The sequence below is a fragment of the Gavia stellata genome, chromosome 7 (genome assembly GCF_030936135.1).
Source record: "Gavia stellata isolate bGavSte3 chromosome 7, bGavSte3.hap2, whole genome shotgun sequence".
Classification (NCBI taxonomy): domain Eukaryota; kingdom Metazoa; phylum Chordata; class Aves; order Gaviiformes; family Gaviidae; genus Gavia; species Gavia stellata.
This window is the reverse complement of record NC_082600.1, coordinates 19,391,706-19,416,071: the sequence shown is the minus strand read 5'-3', so window position 1 is coordinate 19,416,071 and position 24,366 is coordinate 19,391,706. Positions and strand designations below refer to the sequence as shown.

The following is a 24,366-nucleotide window of genomic DNA, read 5'->3' as shown; positions in this document are numbered from 1 at the left end:
ATTTGAAACTGAAGTGGAGGTCTCTTTACTGAATGGTATGTTAAGCAAGATCAGCATGCAAACGGCAGAGCAGGAAAACTGCTGGCTCTAGGACAAGCAAGGAAGCTGAGAACTCAAGAAGAGAAATAGCTACTCCCTTGATATGAGATGAAGACAAGACTAAAAAAACCACTCTCCTAGCTCTGGCTAAACTATCTGAGCAGCAGGTAGAAGCTAGCGACTCCAGTGCACAGCCAAAAGGGAAATGCCAGGATGCCGTGCTGATAGCTAGTGTGCCAGATTAATGCACGACTGATTTGCCAGCTTGAGGGAGGAAAACAGAGACAGCCAGAGCTTCATACTTCCTAATGTAAACTGGGAATTACTGAAAGGGAAGACAGGGCTTTGTAGTTTATTGCTACATTTAATAACCATCCATTTTAGTGAACCTATTCATAAGAAGCAGCAGCTAGTTGGCCCCTTAGGTTAGAAAGTGGGGGGGGGGGGGAAAAAAATCACCTACGAAGTAGAGTTTATAGAGCAGAAATAAAGTCTGTGTTCTCAGCCAGAAGCCTGGCAAATGCGAGTTTCAACATCACTCTCCTACCTCAGACCTGGAATTTTATCTAATTATAGTAAGGTTGTCAATTACTGAACCTCCATGTGTTCAGCAAGACTGGATATTTATTTGACTTCGGCTGAAGTGTTACATATGTGGATTATTGAGAGTTTAGGTGAGAATGGCTTAAAGAACTGAAAGGACAGAAAATAAGAGCAGTCTGACCTAAATTTAAGGTCACCCATGCTGTAAGCAATGAGTTTGTCTAGATGATCTCCGAGGTCCTTTCCAACCTAAGTTAATTAATAATAGCAGGATGGGCATAGCTGCAGGTGACTAAGCTGAGTAACTGGCATTACTACTGGAACAAAACTATATATCTCTCAATGACATACCCTACTCAGGGCACTAGGGAAGATCCAAATTTTCTCTCCTTTCTACTACAAGCAACAGTTGCAAGAAGGGGTGGCTAGAATTTGTCATCTGAGGTCATGCTTAAAAATGCCCAGACATTTTAACAACAGTTACATCTGCTATGAACCCCTAAGGGAAAACACCCAGACATTCATTTAGCTAATTTATACATGACATTTAAAATGTTGGTCAAAGGAACAACTCTGAAACATAGGCATTTTACCTAAGAGTAAATTTTCAAGGCTAGATTAAAAGGTCTGGATTCTCTAGAAGAAGCAACCAGAAAAGGTCTGTCCTGTTTAGCCACGTAACACTGAACTAGGCAGAGTTTATTAAAACTAATGGGTGTTTAATTTTTGCATGCAACAAGCCCTTCTTGCCACTGAAAGAAGTTTTAATGTTGCTAAGTCAATAACTATGACGTATGTTATGAAATTTCCACTTGCTCTGATGTTTTGCTACAGTCAGCTCAATGACAAATGATACATGCACTGGTAACACAACAAAAGCCAAACATTAAGAATTACTCAGCAAATCTTTCTCCCAGTTGTCACTTGCCTCCATGCGAGCTTTGTAAAAATCCACATCATGAAGTTTCTCTTTGCACCGAACAAGTTCCATCTCAAGTCTCTCCACACGGTTTGCCCTCTCTCTCAGAGAGTCAAGCTCATCTCTGTATGCTCGGGCAGAGCGAGCGTCTGAGGCCAGGTGGTTATTCTGTGAGAAGTGAGGAATAAGCAGGGAAAAAAAAAATCTTAGTTAATACTTGAAAGCATGTTCTTTAAACTTTATTTTTATTTATTTACTTATTTCAAGTGTAGGCAAATAGCATTCCCCTGGTTCAGGAGTAAGAGAATTCTCTTAACTAGCCAGTAAATTCTCTACAAAACAGAGAGGTTCTTCAGCCTGTTGGGACTGATATTTCTAATGCCTGATATGCTGCGTAAGCTTCAGGCATTACTAGGCTATTTGCAAGCTAAACAGATGAGACTGTTCTCACCAGTTAAGTGGAAAGCGTAGCATTGCTATGCCATAACCATAATTGTCAAACAGCTTGCTGGAGTCACTTGATTTCTTCATTAAAAAAATAGGCATAGTAGTATTTTTAGCTTCACGCTGAAAGAGGCTTTTTTAAACAGAAAAGACTGTCACAGTAAAACAAGCCCATCTTACCTCTTGTTTTATTTTTTGCAGCTCTAGGGTGAGCTGCTCAACTTCATGTTTAGAATCTACAAGCTGCTCAGACTTCTCTTCCCTGAAAAGAATTAGAAAAATCTTAGTAAGAATTTTTCTGTCTTGAAACAGTATTGATTATATGGACACTGCTGGGAATCTGGAAAGGAAGACAGAAATCTCCTAGCATATTCTGAACATAGAGCCTCTTTGTCATGACAGTTTCATAAAAGTGACAGGTTTTTTCTTATGATACCATACACATATCATGGATCTGACTTTGCAACTGTTTTTACACTAAGTACCTCTGTTTAAATCTCATTGGTGCTACTGCTGTCATAGCTAGCTTCACTGGCCTCTGGACTTCCCACTAATAATTAAAAAGTGCAGCTAGCAGTTGGCGTTTTGAAGAGGGGAAGAGAGAGATAAGACACAAAAGGAAAAATGGAAGTAGCCATCACTCTCTGTTTAAAGACCAGTTAAGAAAGAAGAAAGATGGAACACCCATACTAGCTTACTATTGCTATGAATAAAAAATTTGAAAGATGTGATTCTGAGAGCTCCCATGGAGGCCAGTGTACTGAAGCCGACAGGCAATTGCATTTTCAGTATGCACAAGACTTAATATACAAGTCTCTCTAGAAGCACAAATCACTGGTGACTCACAGCTCCTGCCGGATTCTTCTCAATTTAGCCTTCGTGTCTGCCAGCTCAACTGAAAGGTGCTGCTTGTCTTCATTAGAAAGAGGGTTGGCTGGATTTGGTGAAGAATCTGGACTTGGTGATTTCAGAGGACTTGGTGGTTGCTGAGACTGGAGATAATCTCTCTCTTGAGTGAGATCTACAATGACCTGGAAATACAGAGAACTATGTAGTGTCAAGAGATAAACAGTATCATTATCCATTGTTTTTCAAGTATCCAAAAATGATTTATAGATGTAGAAAATTACTAGCCTGGCATTATGCAGAATTCAAGTGCTAGACAGGAGGGAAGGTTACACAGAGGAGGCAAGGAATCTCCACTATGCTCAGACCACTAAAACATCCCACTTCCAATGCTCAAAATAAGCAGTCTATTTTGCGTGGAGAATTCATAAAAACCTGTAACAACTAACAGTTTCAACTAACACAATCACAGTCAAAAGCATGATAGAAAATAACAGGTTAAAGAAGGGGAGAGGCCTCCTCCAGAGATCTGAACGGAAAGGAACTCATGAGTTAGCAACAGATAGGGCCATCTTCACACACAAAAAAACCCAACCTGAGCAGACACTGGAACCCATGATGGTAGATACCAATGGAGAGACAGGTAAGCAATCACTCAAAGATTGAGCAGACATGCAGAGACAAAAATCTCAAGACGAAGTCACAACTTCAAATATTTTGAAGGAATATCTCTCCATGAAGTGGAGAGACCACTCCACTCCTCTTTACCAATCATTTCACCACACCTTAGTGTTTACACAAGAATCAATGCAAAAGTCAAAATCTTTCTACAGATTTTCAGAGGTGTAGTAGAAAGGTGCAGAAGAAACAGAAACACAGTGCACAAACAAGACACAACAGAAGGAATGGAGCCTGCATCTGCTACTTCACATGAGCTCTATATGGGAGAGATAAGTCATCGTACTTCTGTGCATTCATCTCTCTCATCAATGAGTCTCTTGAGGTGGAAAACCATATTCCTGGAGAGAGTCTCTAGTTCTTCTGGGGCCATATCTGGGAGCTCCAGCCACTGCAAGTCAAAGACATTCTCCTGATTGTGAGTCACCTAGGAACAGGAACAAAAAAATTATCTTTCCACTGGTTGATTTGTAAATTTGTTTGCTGTTTATGCTGCATCCCCCAGGTTCTCCTACTGATCCAATTAAAAAACATAATACATTTCACCAAAAACACCTTGTAAATAATCAACACAACTACCTTAACTGTAACACTACCCAGCAATTTCTGGTATTTAGATGTTTTTATAATCATTAAGGCTGATTTTTAAAAGTGATCAGATACATATTATGATCAATAGCACTTGGGCCTGCATATTGGAATCATAGAATGGTTTGGATTGGAAGGGACCTTAAAGATCATCTAATTCCAACCCCCCTGCCACGGGCACAGACACCTTCCACTGGACCAGGTTGCTCAAAACCCCGTCCAGCCTGGCCTTGAACACTTCCAGGGTTGGGGCATCCACAGCTTCTCTGGGCAGCCTGTTCCAGTGCCTCACCACCCTCATGGTGAAAAATTTCTTCCTAATAGCTAATCTAAACCTACCCACTTTCACCTTAAAGCCATTACCCCTTGTCCTATCACTACATGCCCTTGTACAAAGTCCCTCTCCAGCTTTCATGTAGGCTGCCTTCAGGTACTGGAAGACTGCTGCTGTAAGGTTCTCCCCAGAGCCTTCTCTTCTCCAGTCTGAACAACCCCAACTTTCTCTGCCTTTCCTCATAGGAGAGGTGTTTCAGCCCTCTGATCATCTTCATGGCCCTCCTCTGGACTCGCTCCAACAGGTCCCTGTCCTTCTTATGTTGGGGGCTCCAGAGCTGGACGCAGTACTCCAGGTGGAGTCCCACCAGAGCAGAGCAGAGGGGGAGAATCACCTCCCTTGGACCTGCTGGTCACACTTCTTCTGATGCAGCCCAGGATGTGGCTGGCTTTCTGTGCTGCAAGCACACACTGCCAGCTCACATTGAGCTTCTTGTCAATCAATAGCCCTAAGCCCTTCTCCTCAGGGCTTCTCTCAATCCATTCTCTGCCCAGCCTGTATTTGTGCTTGGGATTGCCCTGACCCACGTGCAGGACCTTGCACTTGGCCTTGTTGAACTTCATGAGGTTCGCACAGGCCCACCTCTCGAGCCTGTCATGGTCCCTCTGGATGGCATCCCTTCCCTCCAGTGTGTCAACCGCACCACACAGCTTGGTGTTGTTGGCAAACTTGCTGAGGGTGCACTCAATCCCACTGTCCATATCGATGACAAAGACGTTAAACAGTGCCAGTCCCAATACCGATCCCTCAGGAATGCTGCTCATCACTAGCTGTCACTTGGATATTGAGCCGCTGACCACAATTCTTTGAGTGCAACCATCCAGCCAACTCCTTACCACCGTCCACCCGTCAAATCCATGTCTCTCCAATTTAGAGACAAGGATGCTGTGCAACGTTATGCAATTGTCTTATTGCAAGAACTGAGGTGATCACCACAGGGATCTGAAGGGACTGATCCCACACTGAACAGTTAGGCTTGTGTCTCACTGAGTAGAAGCCCCACTTTCAATGCATTTGCAATTTGCAGCTGATACAGCTGGGAGGAGCTGCCTTTAGCAGAAATGTCTCTGGTTGCTGCTAGCAGCATACCTTTCAACTGCTATCTTACCCAAACTGATTTCCTCTGAATCATTTAGTAGAAAGGTCAGGCAAGTCTCTCAAGCATAGTTAAAGACTGTTCCTGATTTTGCCAGAACCATGTGCTTAGTTCATCACGATTTTTTTTTTTTAAAGTAGAACTATTTTTTTTAAGTGTTAAGAAAAAAGTTCCTGCCTTAGACTTTCACAATTTTGCCCCTCAAATCTGAGCGTACTGGGCTTTCTACACCTGCACCCACCACCGCCTGGCTGCAGCCAGTGCCCGCTCCCTGCAATGTGCACCCAAAAGGGACCATTTCCACATGGCTCTCCTTTGGGTCTCCAAAGCAAGCTGGCTCTTAATGTGTGCCTGTATTCCTTCCTTCTACAGAAACCTCAGAAGTCCAAGAATACTCGTCATGGGGTCAAACTTCTCTTTAAAAACAGAGTATATTGTCTAATTTCAGCTGCAGAGTACACTTTTCAAGACCATCTGAGCTCAGAGGCCACTGTCTGAAGCAAGCCACTGGGGAGCCTGTGTTTCACCTACCACAGGACTTCGGGACTAAGTGTCTACACCATTGCTGCAAGAGGCACTGCAGCTCCTATGCCATACATGCCTTTTGGAAATATTACACATGTATCCTTACAACAACTCCTTCTACATAGCCTATAACTGGCAAGCAAGGCATTTACCACTGCATCTCTTTTAAAGACCACTGAGCTAAGTAATGTTCCCAGTACCTATCATTTTCATCTTATAATTTGATTGCACTGACATATTAAAATTTGTTTTGTGAAGTTCATGAATCTGTTATGAAATTCCAAGCATTAATATTTCATAACAAAAAGACCCTGTTAAGTCAAGGAAGGGAGAGAGAAAAAAGTCAAAATAGAGAATTCTGAGAGTCCCACCTCCTGAATGTGTGACACAATGGCAGCTTGGGTTTCAATATCCAATTGTTTTATTCTTTCAATAAACTCTTCTTTTCTTTCACACTGTTAAAAGAAAACACACCCTGAAACAGTGCTACATATCCTAAAACTTACTGCACCATTTTTCATTTAAATAATAACCCCCACACACACATTGCTGACAAAATGTTCAAGATCTACACTTTGTCACACTAGAAGGTATAACACTTCATTGCTCCATATGGAGCATGAACGAAATTATGCATTAAATTATTTAAACTTTTTACAGTCAGTACAATTAAGGCTAAGTTAAATGGCTAGTTTTGCTCTTTAAAAACAAGTTCAACACGCAGTGAGATTAAAAGGTGGGGCAACAGACGGAGGAAATCATCACAGCTTCATTAATGGAACTGCACAAATGTAAACCTACATTTACATTGCATCATTTAACCTGTCAGCTTTGCTGTTTGCATTTAACTTGGTTTTGGCAATGAAGAGAGATGCATCACTTTAGATACTATTCACATCAATGCATAATGTTGCTTGTTGACTAAATCTGCATGTGCTTTAGATAAAAAATGGGATTGGGAAACATTCTGGATAAAAATGAGTGACATTTCAGACAAACAGATTTTAGTAAATCTTTTACTTAAGGCTTTAAAGAGGCAGACATCTGCTATCTGTATATCTGTGATTGTACACTAACATCATTATTTCCTTCTTGTAACAACTCTGCATTGTAGAGAAGTGAAGCATTACTTAAAGTTTTTTTTAAACTCATTTACAGTGTCCTTTTGGGGGCTGGTTCTGCGTCTCAACCATTCATTTCACTGGGCAGAACCTCAGACCCATAAATGGGGACTGAGGATGCACAGCAGCTTGCCAAATCAGACCTTTATTCTTTGGGCTGCAAAACAACACTGAGATAGTTCAGAGCAGCCATATGTAGACTGCTTTACCCTGACATAATTGACTTGACATAGCTGGGCAGGGTAAATGTCCTAAGGCATGACAAAAATTCTAGACAGACCTACAAACAAGGTCAATTATAAGCAAAGGCTAGCCTGCAACACATCTATTGTTTGCCACCACAGAGGTTTGGTGGGCAGAACACTGATTTCTTTATCTGGTAACTGTTGTGCATTTCTGGGGAGTTTCCCATATACATTGCCTGTCTAATTATTTTAACAAATGCTGCATAAAAATCCCCACATGAATATACAAAGTATCTTATTAATTTCAGATTTTCTACACATAATATTCAACCAAAAGATTATGCAAATAAAATCAGGATTCATTGAACAAATGTTTAGACTGTTAGCTTATCTATTTGTTTGGCATTAATAAGTACCGTTCCAGTCCATACTTTAAAACAGTAAGAAAATAAACCAACAACAATCTTGATATCAAGAATACTGTTCAAAGCTTATCTCTTCCCACTTTGTTATCAAAATGGACTACTTAGATGCAAGAGTACATATCCTATGGCTGATTAAGCATTGGCAACAAATTGAGGCTACTGCTACCACAAAGTATGCTTCCTTTTCCCTGCATTTCTTTCATTTATCTATTGTGTCTTCTCATAATTTCAGCTCAGAAGCTGTCCTGAGCTGGAAATTTGTTCATATAGCACTGATCTTTGGGTGGATTTTCTCAGTCCAGAAAAAAAAAAAACATTAAAAAAAAATCTTATTTTTAAGCCTTTAATGAATGTTCACCTGCACAGCACATCCCAGAACCAACAGCAGCAGCTTCTTAATTTCATCCATACTTTTACCTAGAGAGGAAAAAAGGGAATCAGTACATATGTACAACAAATTAAGTACTTGCAAGTGATCCAAAATATCCACCTGAAAAGAGAAATAAGACCTTTGAACAAGTGCCTGAACAATATATATGCGCCCATTATAATGTTGCCATACTTTCCATGTAACAATACAGTTCTTATGGATTAGTTTAAAATCCCAAATCCAGCAAGACCTTTTTTCCCCTCGATGTGCCGTCCTCACCTACGTTTTCTGAGGCTTTTCTGATCAATGCAGGGGGAAAAAAACTAAATCCTTTAAATAGTTCAACACATGTGCCCAATGCTTGTCCCTTGTTTTGTGATTAACAAGGGTGCAGAAAAACCCCACCAAACCACCACCTCTTCCCCCCCTCCAAAAAAACCCCACCAAAACAAAACAAAAACCACCCTGGGCAGAAGCGAAGGAGGGTTACTCTCTCTCTGTACTCTAAATTCTCTGTCTGAAAAATAGTTGCCACTCAGACTTCCCAAAGCTGAATGCCATCCTCTGCACATAAATTCTCTCCAAGAGATGTTTCAGCAAATAAATTCTGCCTCTGTTCTGCATCAAAGCCTGTTCACACTTTGAAGCGCAAACCCCATGTGCTAAAAGGGATTAAAAAAAGAGTGATGTAGAAGGGAGAATATGCAGCTAACCATATGCTCGGGGAGCTGTGGTGGGGAGGAGACACACGCAGGTTGTTACTGCAGGGAATCCTGCTGCGAACAACAGCCCTGCCCACCGCCTCCTAAGGTTAGGAGAGAGAAAGCCACACAAGGGGAACTGGGGTGGCTTTGAGCCAACTCCAGATCTTGTTTCAACAAAATTAATGCAGGGATTAATTAATACTGGCCAAGAAGGCCAACGGCATCCTGGCCTGTATCAGAAACAGTGTGGCCAGCAGGAGCAGGGAGGTGATCGTGCCTCTGTACTCGGCCCTGGTGAGGCCACACCTCGAATACTGTGTTCAGTTTTGGGCCCCTCACTACAAGAAGGACATTGAGGTGCTGGAGCATGTCCAGAGAAGGGCAACAAAGCTGGTGAGGGGTCTGGAGCACAAGCCTTATGAGGAGCGGCTGAGGGAGTTGGGGTTGGTTAGTCTGGAGAAGAGGAGGCTGAGGGGAGACCTTACCGCTCTCTACAATTACCTGAAAGGGGGTTGCAGAGAGGTGGGTGTTGGTCTCTTCTCCCAAGTGACTAGCGACAGGACAAGAGGAAATGGCCTCAAGTTGCACCAGGGGAGGTTTAGACTGGATATTAGGAAAAACTTCTTTACTGAGAAAGGGGTGAAACACTGGAACAGGCTGTCCAGGGAGGTGGTGGAGTCACCATCCCTGGAGGTGTTCAAGGAACATGTGGATGTGGCATTGTGGGACACAGTTTAGTGAGCACGGTGGTGTTGGGTTGATGGTTGGACCTGATGATCTTACAGGTCTTTTCCAACCTTAATGATACTGTAATTGTTGAGTGGTAAAGAAAATTACGTATATCAAAGTTAGACAAAGGGAGATGGAAGGCAAGGAGCTTCAATGAGGAAATAAAAAATCATTACGGAGTTAGGTTCAGGAAAAGCCTCTCTGGGGGAAGAGAAGGAGAGAGAAACAAGCCACGTATAGTTTTCTCTCACCCCTATACATCTGCTTGCTTCCTGACACAGAGTGTATAACTGGGATAAACGCTTTCATTTTATACCCTGCTTTACTTGGGTGTTCATTTGCTCGTATCACTAAATAGATAGTAATTTCTGAGTGCAATTGTATTCCTCCACCAACACCATGCCCTTGTAAGGCTGCACTGGCAGAAAGTTAGAGGCATGTGCAGGACCCAAGGCTGGGAAACTGGAGTTTAACTGACTCATCAACTAAGCTGCCACAGCCCTGCAGATGCGCAAAGGCACAATGACCTAAATTACCACAAGGGTTACTTCCATTCTCAGAACTTGCAAGCCAGCGCGGCCACGTGCAGGCAGCTTAGGAAGTAACTTGTTTTCCGATTTCCTGATTTTAGGGCACAAAATGCCCTAAACCAGTCTTTAAATCTACCTTACTTGTTAAACAATTTTTCAATAACTTTTAGGAATGTTGATCTTTAAAACATTTTAAGAATGCCCTACAGAAATTATCAGTATACTGTATGAATCAACACTAGAATTCTCAATATCCAAGTCCCACATTACTAATCATTAAGATTTTGCAAGCAGGAATTCTCTTCTGCAGAGACAGACATATTTAGAACATGCTAGTTCACACTTCATCCTGTAAATACAATATTGTTTATTTCCCTGCAGAATATTTAAAAACTGTTTTTGAAAGACATACAATCATTCTTACTTTTCTCCCCATATCTAGCAGAGTACATGGCTTGCTCTTTTCTGAAAAATTACAATTTAATATACAAATAACACTTCAGTCTGTGAAAGTCTGATTGTTCTGTATGATTCTGAATACCACAACCTTAAACAGTGTCACAAAAAAACTGCTCAGCACCACCAACAAAAAATATCTCTTACTTCATAAGCAGTTCCTTTGAGGGCACTACTAGGCCAAGGAGATACTTAGTTTGGTCAGAAGACATTTTTTCACAAAACTGAGTTCTCATTAGAGTTTTATTCTGCATCAGCTTCAGAGCAGATCCAGACCAGGGATTAAATGCAGAGCATGCCTGTGGGACACGAGAGCAAGTTACTTGAGTGTGCGTCTCTCATTCTCCCAAACTTAGTCAGGGCAGAACATCATCTCTGTGAGAGACTGAAGGAGTAGCCACCAGGCTGCATGCTCTGGGTCACACCAGACAAGTGGTCTAACGCTTGCGTCCTCTGGGCACCTCCATGTCCTGACCATAAATTCCAATCTGTACACCATGGCATCACAGCTATCCTCAGGGCGAGCCTAGTGGCTTGAAATCACTCATTTTAGAAAACATCAGGGTTATTTTCCAACAGTGAGAGCCTCTATACCATCCTGAAGACATGCGAGCTACTTAAACCATTCAAACCACACTCTACCTCCCTGCACCAGAGGTAGTAGGCTTCGCTACTCTCTCCATGAGATTAACAGGCGGGCATCGGTGATGCTTCATGACCATGTGAGATGAAACACCTTCAGCTATTACTGCAGAGTAACTTAGCAAGGTCAATCCTGTTCTCCCACCAGGGACTGACCCTGCCTGGAAATACCACTCCAAGACCCTGTCCCCACTCAGGCCCTCCCATCAGGAAGAGAATCTGAGGCAGACACAGCAAACCCCTTTGGCCGGGAAGGCCAAGCTAGAGTTTATAGAAAGGAGTGAGAAATTAAAAGACTTAAGGTAATAATGAGATTATTAGTTTGCTGCTGTTTTAAAGGTAACATTTGGCAGTTTGCTCTCCCCACTGGCTGCTTTCACAGAAAACTTAACTGTCAGGATTTTTCCAAGATTTCTTTTTCAATAGATTATTTTATGCTTGCAGACATGCTATGCGCATGTAATGAAAATGAGATTGTTCTACCCACTAGAAACACTTCTAAGATTGAAAGGTCTACTTAACAGATCTACTCCGCCAGCCACACAAGTGTTTCAGAATCACAGAATCACTAAGGTTCGAAAAGACCTGTAAGATCATCAAGTCCAACCATCAACCAAAAAACACCACCATGCCCACTAAACCATGCCCCACAATGCCTCGTCCACATGTTCCTTGAATACCTCCAGGGAGGGTGACTCCATCACCTCCCTGGGCAGTCTATTCCAGTGTCTCATCACTCTCTCAGTAAAGAAATTTTTCCTAATATCCAGCCTGAACCTCCCCTGGCGCAACTTGAGGCCGTGAAGATCACGTGTGACTGTTTTGAAGAGTTAAATTCCTTGGGCTTTCATTCAGAAGTTGTTTCCCATGGGGTGGAGACAGTTTGTTGGCATTAAGGCACTCCGAGATCACTCATACTCAAGCTAGGTTTGAGTAACATTTTAAAGCCTTGTAGAATAACATTATTTACAGGAGATATTTAGAAGAAATAGGGTATGAGTATGAAAAAACCCTCTCTACCAATCTAAAGTGCTTTAGAGAGAGCATTTTCAATTAAACCTCAGAATGAGCCAGGAAGGGATTAATTACCCCTATCCCCTTTCATCTCACCCACAGGACACCTGAGATACCACACACTTAAGTGAAGTGCCCAATGTTACTAAGTGAATTGGAAGCACATCTAGGATTATTACACAGTACAGCAGCTAAGTTCTACACTCAGGACAGTGCATTTATCCTGTAATGCATGTTGAACATGATTGCATGAAAGCAAGTGATCTTTATCCCCAATTCAGTCATACCTCCTGAACAGTGAATGATTCTGTGCGTTTTTCAAAAGGCTTGATTTGTGCTAATTTAATAAGGTGGTAAAGTTCCTTGTGCAACTGCATAAGTAGGAATGTGCAGGCTTCCCTATGCTGGCTCATTGGGATGACACAAGTCCTTCCTAGACAGCTGGGAAGAAAGTCTGCGGGGCCCACCCAGGTTTATTAGCTGACCTTACCAAGACAGTGTCCTCCTATGACCTAGGATGCAAACACTTAGGTCTGGGGCAGCTCCTGACAGACAGGTACCCACAAGCTGAAATGAATGGACAGGATTCAAACTAGCACTTAAACAGAAAGGTGCTAATTAAAAAAAACAACACACACACAAAAAAACTAACCCACAAAAAACCTCAACCAACGAACTCTCTTCTTTTACACCTTTTTGAAAATTCCAGGGCAGCTGCTCTCAGGCCGCATGTTTGTGCCTGCAAGGGAGCCAGCCACCTGGGGGATTTGCAGAAAGACCATCTGCTCCCGACCATGAGAGCAGGCCAGCGGGTTTTCTGGAAAATAAAGGGAGGGAAAGCCCGAGCACCACCTGTGCATCCTGGGAGCCTCCCTGTGCCAGAGCCAGGAGACTCCTCTGCTCTCACAGGGGACGGAGGGTGGGAAACAGATGGCAGGACTCAGGGAGAAGGTGGGCAGAGGGATTAAGAGACACAACAACAAAAAAAAGAGGATCAAGGTACAGAGAGAATACAGACAATGAAAAAAAAAAGGGGGGGGGGTAGGAAAGATGTCAGAGAAAATGGAAATGAGAGCGCCCAAGCATGTGAAATCTTGAGCTCATGCCGCTTCTTTCTGCACATTTTTACTTTGACGTTCCTCCAGCGGAGGAGAGGGAGTGCCAGCGCATGTAGTGCTACACGCAGCGGCCGGTGGATGTGCAGAGAAGGTGGGAAGGGGTGAAACACACAAGTGCCATTTTTCCCAACTGTAGGAACATCCTAAGTGAGAAAAGCTTGAATGCTAAATTTACACTATTGAAGCAGTGTTGTTATTAACTTTATATTTTATGAACCTTTGTGCCTCTGGAGGATTGTGAAACAAAATGAGGAAGGAAACCAGACATGAAAAAATATCCCAGTGAGAGTAGACGTCTTATGATTTTAATGAAAAACAGTCTCTATAGACTTGGGACTTTGGGCTCTCTCATTCAATCAGACTTACTATGTAATTTGAAAAGGGCATCTAAATAGCAATGTTTTTTGAAGAGACAGAAATGAGCCTACTTCAGGCAAATAAAACCTCATTCCATTCTTGGTCTGAAAGAAGTTAAAATCCACCTGCCCCAAATTAACTATGACTGCTTCAAAGGATTAATTATCATCAGTTTCCAAGTATACTCACTAGCTGCGTTAAACTAAGCACGTCTAGAAACTAAGAAATTAAACCATGCCTCTAAATAGAGGTTCAGGACCAGCACTGTACACTGATATTCCTTGTGTGGGCACATGAATGAGTGGTCATTTATAAGGCATGCCAAAACCAGAGGTAATTATAAAAGGTGATTGCACAGTGACATGTATAGATAATAAATACGCTGATGATTGTCATACTGAGCACAGGGGGATTTGTGGTGCAGTAATGAACTGAAAAAGCTGTTCAGCAAGAAAAAATATGGTGGGAGACAAAAACAGAGAGGAAATTTAATGGTAGTAGCTGGCTGCTGTACACCAAAGAGAGTAAATTCTGCAATGTCAGCTGCATCATTCTGCAAGTCAGATTCCTGGGAAAATTTTCTAAATCCTTTAATTAAAAACTTTCAAGTTTCTTTTCAGCTTCCTATATTCTAGAAAACAGTCAAAGCCTTCATCTTCTTACAAATACTTTTGCAACTTTTTTGCCCATGGCCAAGTGAACTGAAGTAGGCAAGATTGTCATGGCCTGGAACAAAACGATTTAGAGGACATGAAAGCAAGTAAAGCTCCTAAACCCAGCAGACATATGCCTTCTATGCAAAAGACCAACTGCTACTGCAGCTCTGTTTTTCCAATAGTCTCACGTTCAAAGCAGAGCTGCAGAAGCCTTCAATAGTCCCAACTGTTGAGAGCTAAATGGGAGCTAAATAGCAAGAATAGCATTGTCAGCTTTAGAGCGGTTCATTTTATAATTTAATACATGTAACACCACTTTTGGCTGTGTTTTAGAAGGAAAAAGTAAAATTTACAGATAGCACTGGTGAATAGACAGCTCTGAAAAACATGCTTAACAAAACATCATGTGGGCTTGTTAAAAGGAGTAAGTCACTGAAATTGTTACACAGTGAATCATATTGAATGATCTAACATCTCTCTGGACCTATGGAGTCAATACAGTCATTAGGAGCCTTCCCAGCATTAACAGTACAAAGCAACACTGTACTTGTTCCAGGAATGTGATCATGGGATCAGGTTTTCTTCCTCTAGTCAAGAGGGACCTTTCACTCAGAAAACTTACCTACAGGACAGGGAAGGCAAAACTGGGATTTCATCACTGCCTCTCAGATCCACCCCAGCCCTGCAGACTGCCTGCACTTCGGTCTCCATCTCCTACTCCTCCCCACATCACCCAGCATTGTGTCTGCAGATGCGCCCTCCAGGACTCTCCTCCTTCCCTCTCAGTCTCTGTCCTGGACTGGATCACTAACACAGAGAAAGAAGTTTCTCCTCTACCATTCCTGCCAGTTTTAAACACTTCCCCCAAATAACCATCTCCATCATCTCTTTTCCCCATACTGCTGTCACACCCAGCCTCCTGGCTTCTCTGTTAGCTTTCCCTGGGGCTTCTCTGTATTCATGCCAGAAGCACTGCTTCCCATGCGGATGACTACTTTGTCCTCACATCTCTATTCAGTCTGCAGCCCTCCTTTAGCTCTCTCACTGACAGAGAGAGTGTCTCATTTCGCTTGGTTTTCCCTTCCCAAGTGCCCCTGCCTTCCTCTCATTCCTCTCTGCAAGCCACTCAGTAACAAAGACATCAACCTGACAGTCACCTGGTCATTGCTAACCATAGCCTATTCCTTCATTCAGCTTTTTGTATTGGTTTTACTAACTTCTCCTCAGCCTTCTCCGCCCTGTTCCTTCTTTCCAAGCTTCCTGTCAGCGCTCAGCCAGGTTCCTCTTCCTGAAGGAAGTTCTAGTTCTCCACTTCTCTAACCTTTTCTTCAGCCCATCTTACCAGTGGTAATCTACCTAAGGGTAAGATTAAGATGAGCTTCTCTTAAAATCCTATCCCTCAGTCATCCTCCTCCTTGAATACATTCTTTGGAGCAAATACATCTCAAGTCTTTCTTTGTTCATCACCTTCCTCTGCAGTGTTTAAGCTGGAACTGGTTCTCAAAACCATTATACAATATGGCTAAACAAGAACTTCGTATTTTTTATACACACATAGCCCATCATTTTCAGACATCCAGAAGTTATATTTTCGCATTCTTTATCCTCTCTTCCCATGTTCTGAATAATGCCAATGATAAGTCAGCAATGGATGAAATAAATTTTAAAAAGCCATATTAAAAAAACAAACAAACAAAACCAAACCACCACATTTTAAAAGATGTCAGAAAGTAAAGCAAAAATTCTGGTTGTAATTAAAGGAGCTGGAAGACGGGAACACATGGTTGAACAGTATCTTTCCTACAAGAGACGCATCAGCTATTTTCTTCAAAGAAAGAAAGATCTAAGGTGCTGACAAAAACCAGCAATTCAATGATGGGATATTATAGCTAAATACAGAACAGCTTTTTCAAGTGTGCAGCTTCCCCGGGAACCAACACTGTGGTTACTGCATTACGAGTCTCCTGCCAGCTGTCGCTCAAGAATGGCCATGACAAGAAACAAGCCAGCCTTTTCCACTGACACTTAGCCAGCTGAGACACTGCCTTGTTGACCCAGACATCTCTAGTCACTAGCATTCCTGATGCTAGCAGCCCAGACTCTGTCCATTGCCTACATGGATGAGAAAAGCAACAGCTCTTGTATTTCTTTTTCCTTCTTTACGCATTACAGTAGCCTGTACAGGAGAATTAAGACTGGCATCGCAGATTTTAATTTGCTTGCTGAAGAAGTACATGCCTTACCCTCAGCTTGATTTTACTGCAGAAGTGCCAAGACTATGAGTTTCAGTGATCCAACATCTGTAAGTTAATATTCTTTTCTGCTATAAACCCTTTTTTGTACACACACTACTGCTGCTAAGAGCAGCAAAATAACAGCTGCTGCCAAGCTTTCTGCCATTTGTTTGTTCTGGAGATGCTGATTACTGTGTCATTCCCCATCACTACTGACAGGGTTCGTCCAGTTTTCCTTCTTTGGTAAAAACAAATACATTGTCCTTGGCACTGGCACGGGGCTAAGGCAGAGATAGAATGGGCATGCAAAAGAAAAAAAAAAGTAAAAGCCACAGCAACAAAACCTTTCATTTCAGAATGTGGGTCTAAGGAGAAGTCAACTTCATTTTCAGACTAAACAGCTTTCATTTTGTCTCACCAAAGACACTGCACTCTCAACATGAGCTCATTGGCTTCCAGGTCACTTTTGATGTGATACCTCATGTGACAGATGTCCTTGCCTAGACAACATGGCCAGACAGATGTTTTTCTCCTTGTCCATTCTCTTCCTCACTTTTTTAATTTGTCATATACATATTTTTCTCTCCATCCTCATGCATTTTTCTTCCCACACTTCATTTGCAACAGTTCCTTCACACTTTAGGGCAATTCTACAAGACTCTTCTGGTGTGCACATATTACCACAACAGAACTGATTACACAGGCACACAGGACAAAAAACTTGGAGGACAAATGATTCTCCTATGGCAGGCTGTATCCCAGGCCACTTGCAGCAAGGAGTAAAGAGACATGACTTTCAAGCAAACAGCTGCTGCTCTGGCTTTGGCAAGAACTAACTCACTATCATATGTGTATGTGTATGACGTACAAACACACACGTATCATTATATTTGTATGTAAAGGTATGTAAATATAAGCATTACATACTAAATACATTAAACTGTGAGACTCAGAGGTACTCAAAATATTTGTAGCCAAACTACAAATATGTACAGTTTTTTTAAAAGCATGTTTGTTATTTAAGAAAATAAAATATTTAAGAAAATAAAAATACAAATTTTATTCAGCAGGAACCCAACATACTACTCACCAGAAAGAGGATCTTTGCCAATCATCAAAACATTTGGTAAATTCATTACGATCAGCTGCTGGAGGACCTCCTAAACAGAAGAGAGCAACAGGCAAAGTTCAGTGTGAAGGAATTCCAATCAATCACACCACAAAGAATACAGAGCTTCATCAATTACAAAGCTTTTAACATACTGGCAGGTCAGAGGTCACAAGAAGCAGCCCCAGTTGAGAGAGAAATCACTATTTGAAGATGGCATCAGGTTGCACAGCTAACATACACTAATCGCCTCTTTTAACAATAGTTAATATAGAACTTAAAGGGTCCCATAGCACTAATCAGGATAAATGCATGGCCATGCCAGGTACACATATCAGTCATGCCTTTACCCCAGGCATGACCTGTATTCATTTGATGTTCAACACACAGCTGCTGTCATGTTCCAGGGCATACAAACGCAGTGGGTTCATCAAAGGTACCTAAGCCATTCTGTGAAGTTTGAGTAACTCAAATAATTGGTCAAATTATTTTGCGGGTCCAAGATTTTAATGATGGGGTGAGGAAGTGGGTGTCGGGGAAAGCTATTGAACAGGCATCTTGCACTGCTCAGAGAAACTAGATTTAAAGTTCTAGATTTGTTTGCATTGTTTTTAATGGGGAGTAAACCAGATTTAAGTATGTCATGAACCTTGTTTAAAGGTCATTTTATTTTGGGGGAGACAAGGTAAGGGAGGTGCATTGCTTGGTCAGGTTCAATATTTAAATATCAGCTGCCTAAAGCTACTCTGAAATGACAAAATGGGCTTAAGGGACAGGAAAGGCTACAAGCCCTGGGGTAGGCAAATGCTTAAAGATGGACAAATAAATACATTGCAAAGGGGACTCTACATGGTAATACGTTCAGCCATGTACCCCAGTAACATACAGAGCACAGGAGTAGAGTTGTTAGCCTCAATCTGCAGTTACCAGCACTCACTTGTGATGATGCGAATAAAACATTTTGCAGGCAAGTATTTATTTCACAGAAAAAGCCTGGGAGGAAGATGGTTGTGTGATTAAAGCACTGTGCTGGGATTCAGGAAACAAAGGTTAACACGTACAAGTCTACCAAATGTTTGGCAGGCGCCTTTTCCCCACTTGTATCCATTTCCCAGCCTACCTCTAGGCCACTGGGAGGGCACATGCATTGATACTTGCAGAGCATTTAGAGCCAGGGGAAGAAGTACTGCAGCCGAGCACAGAAACACATTTCCTGAAACAATCACCCATTCACCCAAACGCTTCCCCTTCCAAGTTACCCCATTGTTATTTCTCTGCTTTCAAAGTTACCATAGGAGGAAAATTAAGCCTGATTGAAAGAGGAAATATTTCAGCGAGCCTGCAGCATTTGATAAGTACTCACAGTAGATATTCTAAAAAATTTTTTTGGACATAACACATTTCATTTTTTTTCCTCTGATCCATACCCAAAACATACTATCAGCAGTTTCTCTTTTGGATAAATTAGAAATATCTCAGTGTCACAGCTGATGGGTTTTTTTGGTGCTGTTAAGAAAGCAAGCTCTACAGACCTTTATGCAATGTGAAGTTTGGCTAATGCAGATCAAGCATTCGCTGAGTCATTAGCCAAACTCATTTTATAGTTTGTGCATTTGAGACACATTAAACAAAAGTTTGTTTGCACCTGTTACCAAAACAGGTGCAAAACCTATTGGATTTAACAGCACATGGCTGGACTGCAATATCTGCTATGACAATACAGTGTGGCACTGAGGCTTTAAACAAACAAACAAAAAATCAGAATTTGCATATACCAAAATATAGAGCTTTAACCAGCAATTTCCATGGCAAAAAAGAGAAAGAACTGTGCTTCCAGTCACCCAGCATGTGGAGCGGCACTGAGGCAGGAATGCATAAGGAATTTGCGTCGTCTTTGTGTAATGATCAGATCGCTAGCTATTTAACTGGCAGACACAAAAGACATTACAGCTAACCTTTATGCTGTTACCATTCCCATGAGCTCCTTCTATAAAATTATTTGAGTATACCATCCAACATAACCATAACTGAACGCCCTCATAGCTGTTTGAACTTAGTATTTTCTGGCAAGAATCCGACAGTCACTGAATACAAGCAGAAATGGCCCCGAGCCTGCGAAGAGTGATTTCTTAATTCAGATTGAAAGATTCAAATTGTTGCACAAGGTGATACTCTGACCTGTTTATTTTTAAAATGAATTATTTAAACAGATAACTATACTGTTCTAAACACCTTCACCTTCAGATTAGTGCTTGTGAAGATTATTCATACCTAGCCGTCACGCAGTGCAGCTCACCAGTAGATCTCAACACTGTATAAAGGAAGGTCAATGTCATTGCCCTCCTTTTTCAAGATAAGGGAAGTGAGTCACGGAATCAAAGTTACTTCAGTTCAATAAACTATCCTTTGTTAACAGAGATGTACCAATGAACCATTCACTCACACAGCTACAAGTGTGATATAAAACGTGTTAACGGAAAGCTCTTCCACTGACACTGATGAATTTAGCTGAGATTTTGCCCAAGCTAAAAAACACAGAAAGTTAGTAAGGCTCAGCTGACACCCAGTGACTGACTCAGTAGCTGGGATAATGTGACCGTGCCTCAGGTCCATTGCTTAAAACCCCACATCTGGAAATAAAACCAAAGTCCCCTCCCCTAACAGCAAATCAGGAATTCTTCAACTTCTATCCACTTATCAATATTCTCTTGCTTTCCTTATCTGAAGCAGCAATAACACAGGCTGACAAGTAAAATGCTGTGCGTCAGTCTGGCCTCCCTGGTCCCCTCACGTCTTACCATCCCACCCTGAAGACCCTGCAAAGTCAAACTTGGGCTTCAGGCTGGGAGCTGTGCTGTTAGAGCCTGTGAACTGGCACTGAGGATCAAAGGGTTCCACGGACCCAACTGCCTCCCAGGGTACACCTACACTAGACGCTGGGTTAACCTGGACACGCTGCTGAAGCCCAGCCAGCAAAACAAAATGGTAGATAAAATGCAAGATGTCCCCACAAGGGCAGCAAGTTATTGTATTCTATAAAAGGCTTGAAATCAAACATAGCTGCGGGACACCGCAGTGGAGACAGAGATGGCATGTATGTGTCCTTCTGCCTCAGGCGACCGGTGTGGCTAGGGGCAGCACACCCAGGCAGGAGCTGCTGGAGGGCAAAGTGGGGTTTTCAAAACACTTTAAGTAGGCCACAAAAACCCACAGCAGAGAGCAACTGTGCAAGCCAAAAAATCTAATTCCTCCTGTGAGAAACCTTTTAATCATTTTTACAGCACAACTGAAGTTTGGTTAAAACAGTAAAGGTTACAGCAACAACATACGGGAACAATTCCGTGATTATTAGAACAATTACAGTCTGAGCTGCCAGCTTTACACCTAGATCATTAACCAACTCAGAGGCCAGCTACTGCAAAAGTCAGGAATCACCTCCCTCAGGCTACTGTTGGCCCTTTTTTTTTTTTTTAAATTGTTGCTAATGAGCTTTCCATGAAAAAATAATGCTGGAATCTAAGTGTTTTTTAAGGAATCCAAATCAAAACAAATCCCTACCTGGCCTTAGCGCAGCATCTGTAGGTGCCTGAAATGCTCCTCTGCCAAAGATCAGGCTATTTTAAGCTTGAAGAGATTTGTCCAAAATCTCAGGTCTTTTGACAGCAGTGATGGTTGCAAGAATGGATGCTTCTAGTTAGCAGGTCCACACTACTATCGCAAAATACAAACATAAGCAGCCAAGTCTTACACTACTTGAGCCAGACCCCCAAACTCAGTAGGCAAAGCCCACAAAGGTTTCTGTGTGCAGAGGTATGTGACCCCGTACCAAGGAAGGGCTTTCTAAGCGATGGTCAAACTGGCTGTTCAGTCCCTGCTCCCTCCCTCTGCTGTGCTTGCCTGCGGAGGTGCAGAGCGTGAAGCAGGCGGAGACGACCAGCGCATCTGAGGAACAAGAAGGGTACTGCCTAAGCCAGAGGTAAGTTTTGCTGAAAGCAGCTAGGCGCTGCGGGACAGGTATCTCAAGGATTCAAAAACATTATTAAGTTACCTAGAAATCATGAGGTTAAACGTAAATAAATAAATGCTGTGTTCTCATTAGCAGCCTTCTGGCATCTAAGCCCTTGCTGCGCACTTGCTTCACATTTGCAAGCTCTTTGCAATCACTTTGCTAAGAAAGCAGCTTAAAAAAAAAAAAGCCAAAATTCCCCCACATTGATTCTAGCAGTAAAGGGCTTTAGGAAAAATCAAGACATGTACGAGATTCAGGATAAAATTCTAAGCACCAAGTCAAGCACTTAGGCTTAGTAAGAACATGAATAAACACATTCATTCCCTCCATCTAAAACTTTCTAATTTGTTTCTGAGTACTGAGGCACATTTTACTCACTCATTTTATCATTCCAAGATCACACACACCAGACGTTTGCTCTCTGCCTCAGATCATCAGAAGACATGCAGTGGCAGCTCTCACTCAAGTCACCATGGTCACATATTAACGTTTTATTTACCAGCAACAGGGTAAGTGGGCCCCTTGTGATTTTGGAGGAACAAAGTCTCCTTGGTCCATACAACACTTCAATACACATTTGCTTCTTAAAAATGCATATACAACAGCATGGAATAAAATGGTCTTAAAGTATTATTCTTGGCTGCATTTTTAAATGCCAATGTAAGCGTGCCAACAGCTCTTGCAAAGAATGCATTGCTAGGAAAGGAGTAGGTAAAATTGTCCTTTCCATGGCTGAGAGACCAGGCAAATACAAGCTCTACACAAAAACTTTCCCCTCTGCTGCAGTACAGCCCCAGCATTAATGTAAACTACTAGCTTCTCATGCAGAATGAAATTAACCTCTGCCTGAATCCTGAAGAAGCTAGTCCTAAATAAATTATATAAGAGCAACAGTCTACCAGCCATTGTAATTCAATGCTCAAGCCAAGCAATTCCATTTAAGTATATTGCTTGGCTATAAAATGCTAATTGCCCAGCTGACTGGAAGCCAAATGGTGCTTTTCTACTTAAAATGCCTATGAGGAAAAAAAAAAAAATCAGGGGCTTTATTTACACCAGCAAGAGCAAACACTACCTAGCCACAGAATCTGGCTTACATTTCAGCTGCAACTCAGGCCTAGGGAGCACGAAAGTTCAGCAGGGTCCTATCTGTGCGGCACAACCAACATCCTTCTGATAACCTCAGCATGGATCTGATCTCACAAACATCCTTGGAGTGGGAAACATTTGGTGAAGGAGACACTACATGCTTAGATAAGGTCTCAGCAGGAGTCAGTGGCCATCTGCACCAGCTCAGAGCCGCCCAGCAGCAGGATGGGGTGGCACCTTTGCCCCTACACGTCTTAAGGTCCCTTTGGATGCTACCACAAAGACAGGCTGGGAGCTCCATTTTCTAGGCGAGGTGCACTCCAAGTCCAAGGGACAACCAAACTCAAGCTTTTCTGGAATCCAAGGAAGAATGAACACTCAGGCTAATGAACAAGTTTTAACATTAAAACATATTTTAAACAGCAAACTGAGACACGAGGGTTGCTTTTTAAATATGGTTTTTCAAAGTTTCCAGTTTTGTTTTAATGTAATAATGAAAACAAGTTATTCTGCAGCCTACAACAAGGAGGTTATGTTTTAAAAGAAAAAAAATAATTGTTTTCCAATATACAGAAACTATTTTAAGGGGTTTTTTTATTTCACTATAATTATCTGAGGTGTTATTAACGGTGTCAGGTAAATAATTTCTAGCAAGGTTCTGCAAACTGTACAACAGGGTCCCACAAAAGATTAGACAAGATGAAACAAGTTGTTGCAGGGTAATGACAAGGAAGTGAAACACAAACAGATCTTTTATTGAGATGTTTTCCGTGTACATCTTACCATGCGAGCACACCTGATGACACTATGTGTGTGACTCAGTACTCACTGTTTCCCTGCCAACACATTATATACCTGACAAAATTTGATTAAGAACTTTGTTCATCTCTGCAACAATTGTATTCGTTATGCGATGGACTAGAGGATTAGCGGTCTTTAAAGGGATTTTTTTTTTTTCTGAAAACCAGAAAATTACAAAGCACGCTTCTAAAGACCCTTCAAGTGGAAACGCAAAAGCCACTAAAATAACTGTTGCCTCATCTGCTGAAAATAATTAGTTCTGACAATCGTAGACTGGAATCTCAGTGGGAGGGGATGTGAAGGAATCGTACGTAGTCTTAGCCATGCTCAGCCTGTGCGGGGTAGAGAACCTACACTGAGTATATTTCTGTCATTTGGTGGAAGCATACCATATAGGATCAGGTTTTATTAAAAAAAAAAATAAAACCACACATATGCAATCTGGATGGCACATAATAGAGTATCATATAAAAAAAACGTTGAAAGGACCTAGGCACAATCATCCACCCAATTAACTGTTATGGCTCAGATTTTGTTATTTGTATTAAAGTAGTGCAGAGGTCCCAGCCAGGAGGAAAACCTCATCTGCTGCAAGCTGTATAAATACATAGTGAGACACCCCTTGAATAAAGAGCTTGTCATCATGCAAGGCCGATGAAAAAAACAGTAACAAGCAATGCAGGAAGGAAATGAAAATAAGATTCCGTGGTTATAATGTGATGCATTGAGTGCACTCTCGCTGCTTTATGAACTGGTTAAATCAACTGTTCCAGGCTGGCACAGAACTAAACCACTCCAGACATCAG

At 41.9% G+C, this 24,366-nt stretch overlaps 1 protein-coding gene across 1 annotated transcript in view; it reads right to left on the bottom strand.

Annotated features, from left to right (window-relative positions):
* The window catches only part of CCDC88C (coiled-coil domain containing 88C), a 101,710-nt gene that overhangs the window by 43,098 nt on the left and 34,246 nt on the right, over positions 1 to 24,366 (bottom strand). The window contains exons 4-10 of the mRNA XM_059819512.1: positions 17,644 to 17,713; positions 8,102 to 8,160; positions 6,384 to 6,467; positions 3,756 to 3,896; positions 2,792 to 2,976; positions 2,126 to 2,207; positions 1,511 to 1,669 (exon numbers count right to left, since the gene is read on the bottom strand). Of these exons, the coding sequence (XP_059675495.1) occupies positions 1,511 to 1,669; positions 2,126 to 2,207; positions 2,792 to 2,976; positions 3,756 to 3,896; positions 6,384 to 6,467; positions 8,102 to 8,160; positions 17,644 to 17,713 (780 nt within the window). The remainder of the gene's footprint in view (positions 1 to 1,510; positions 1,670 to 2,125; positions 2,208 to 2,791; positions 2,977 to 3,755; positions 3,897 to 6,383; positions 6,468 to 8,101; positions 8,161 to 17,643; positions 17,714 to 24,366) is intronic.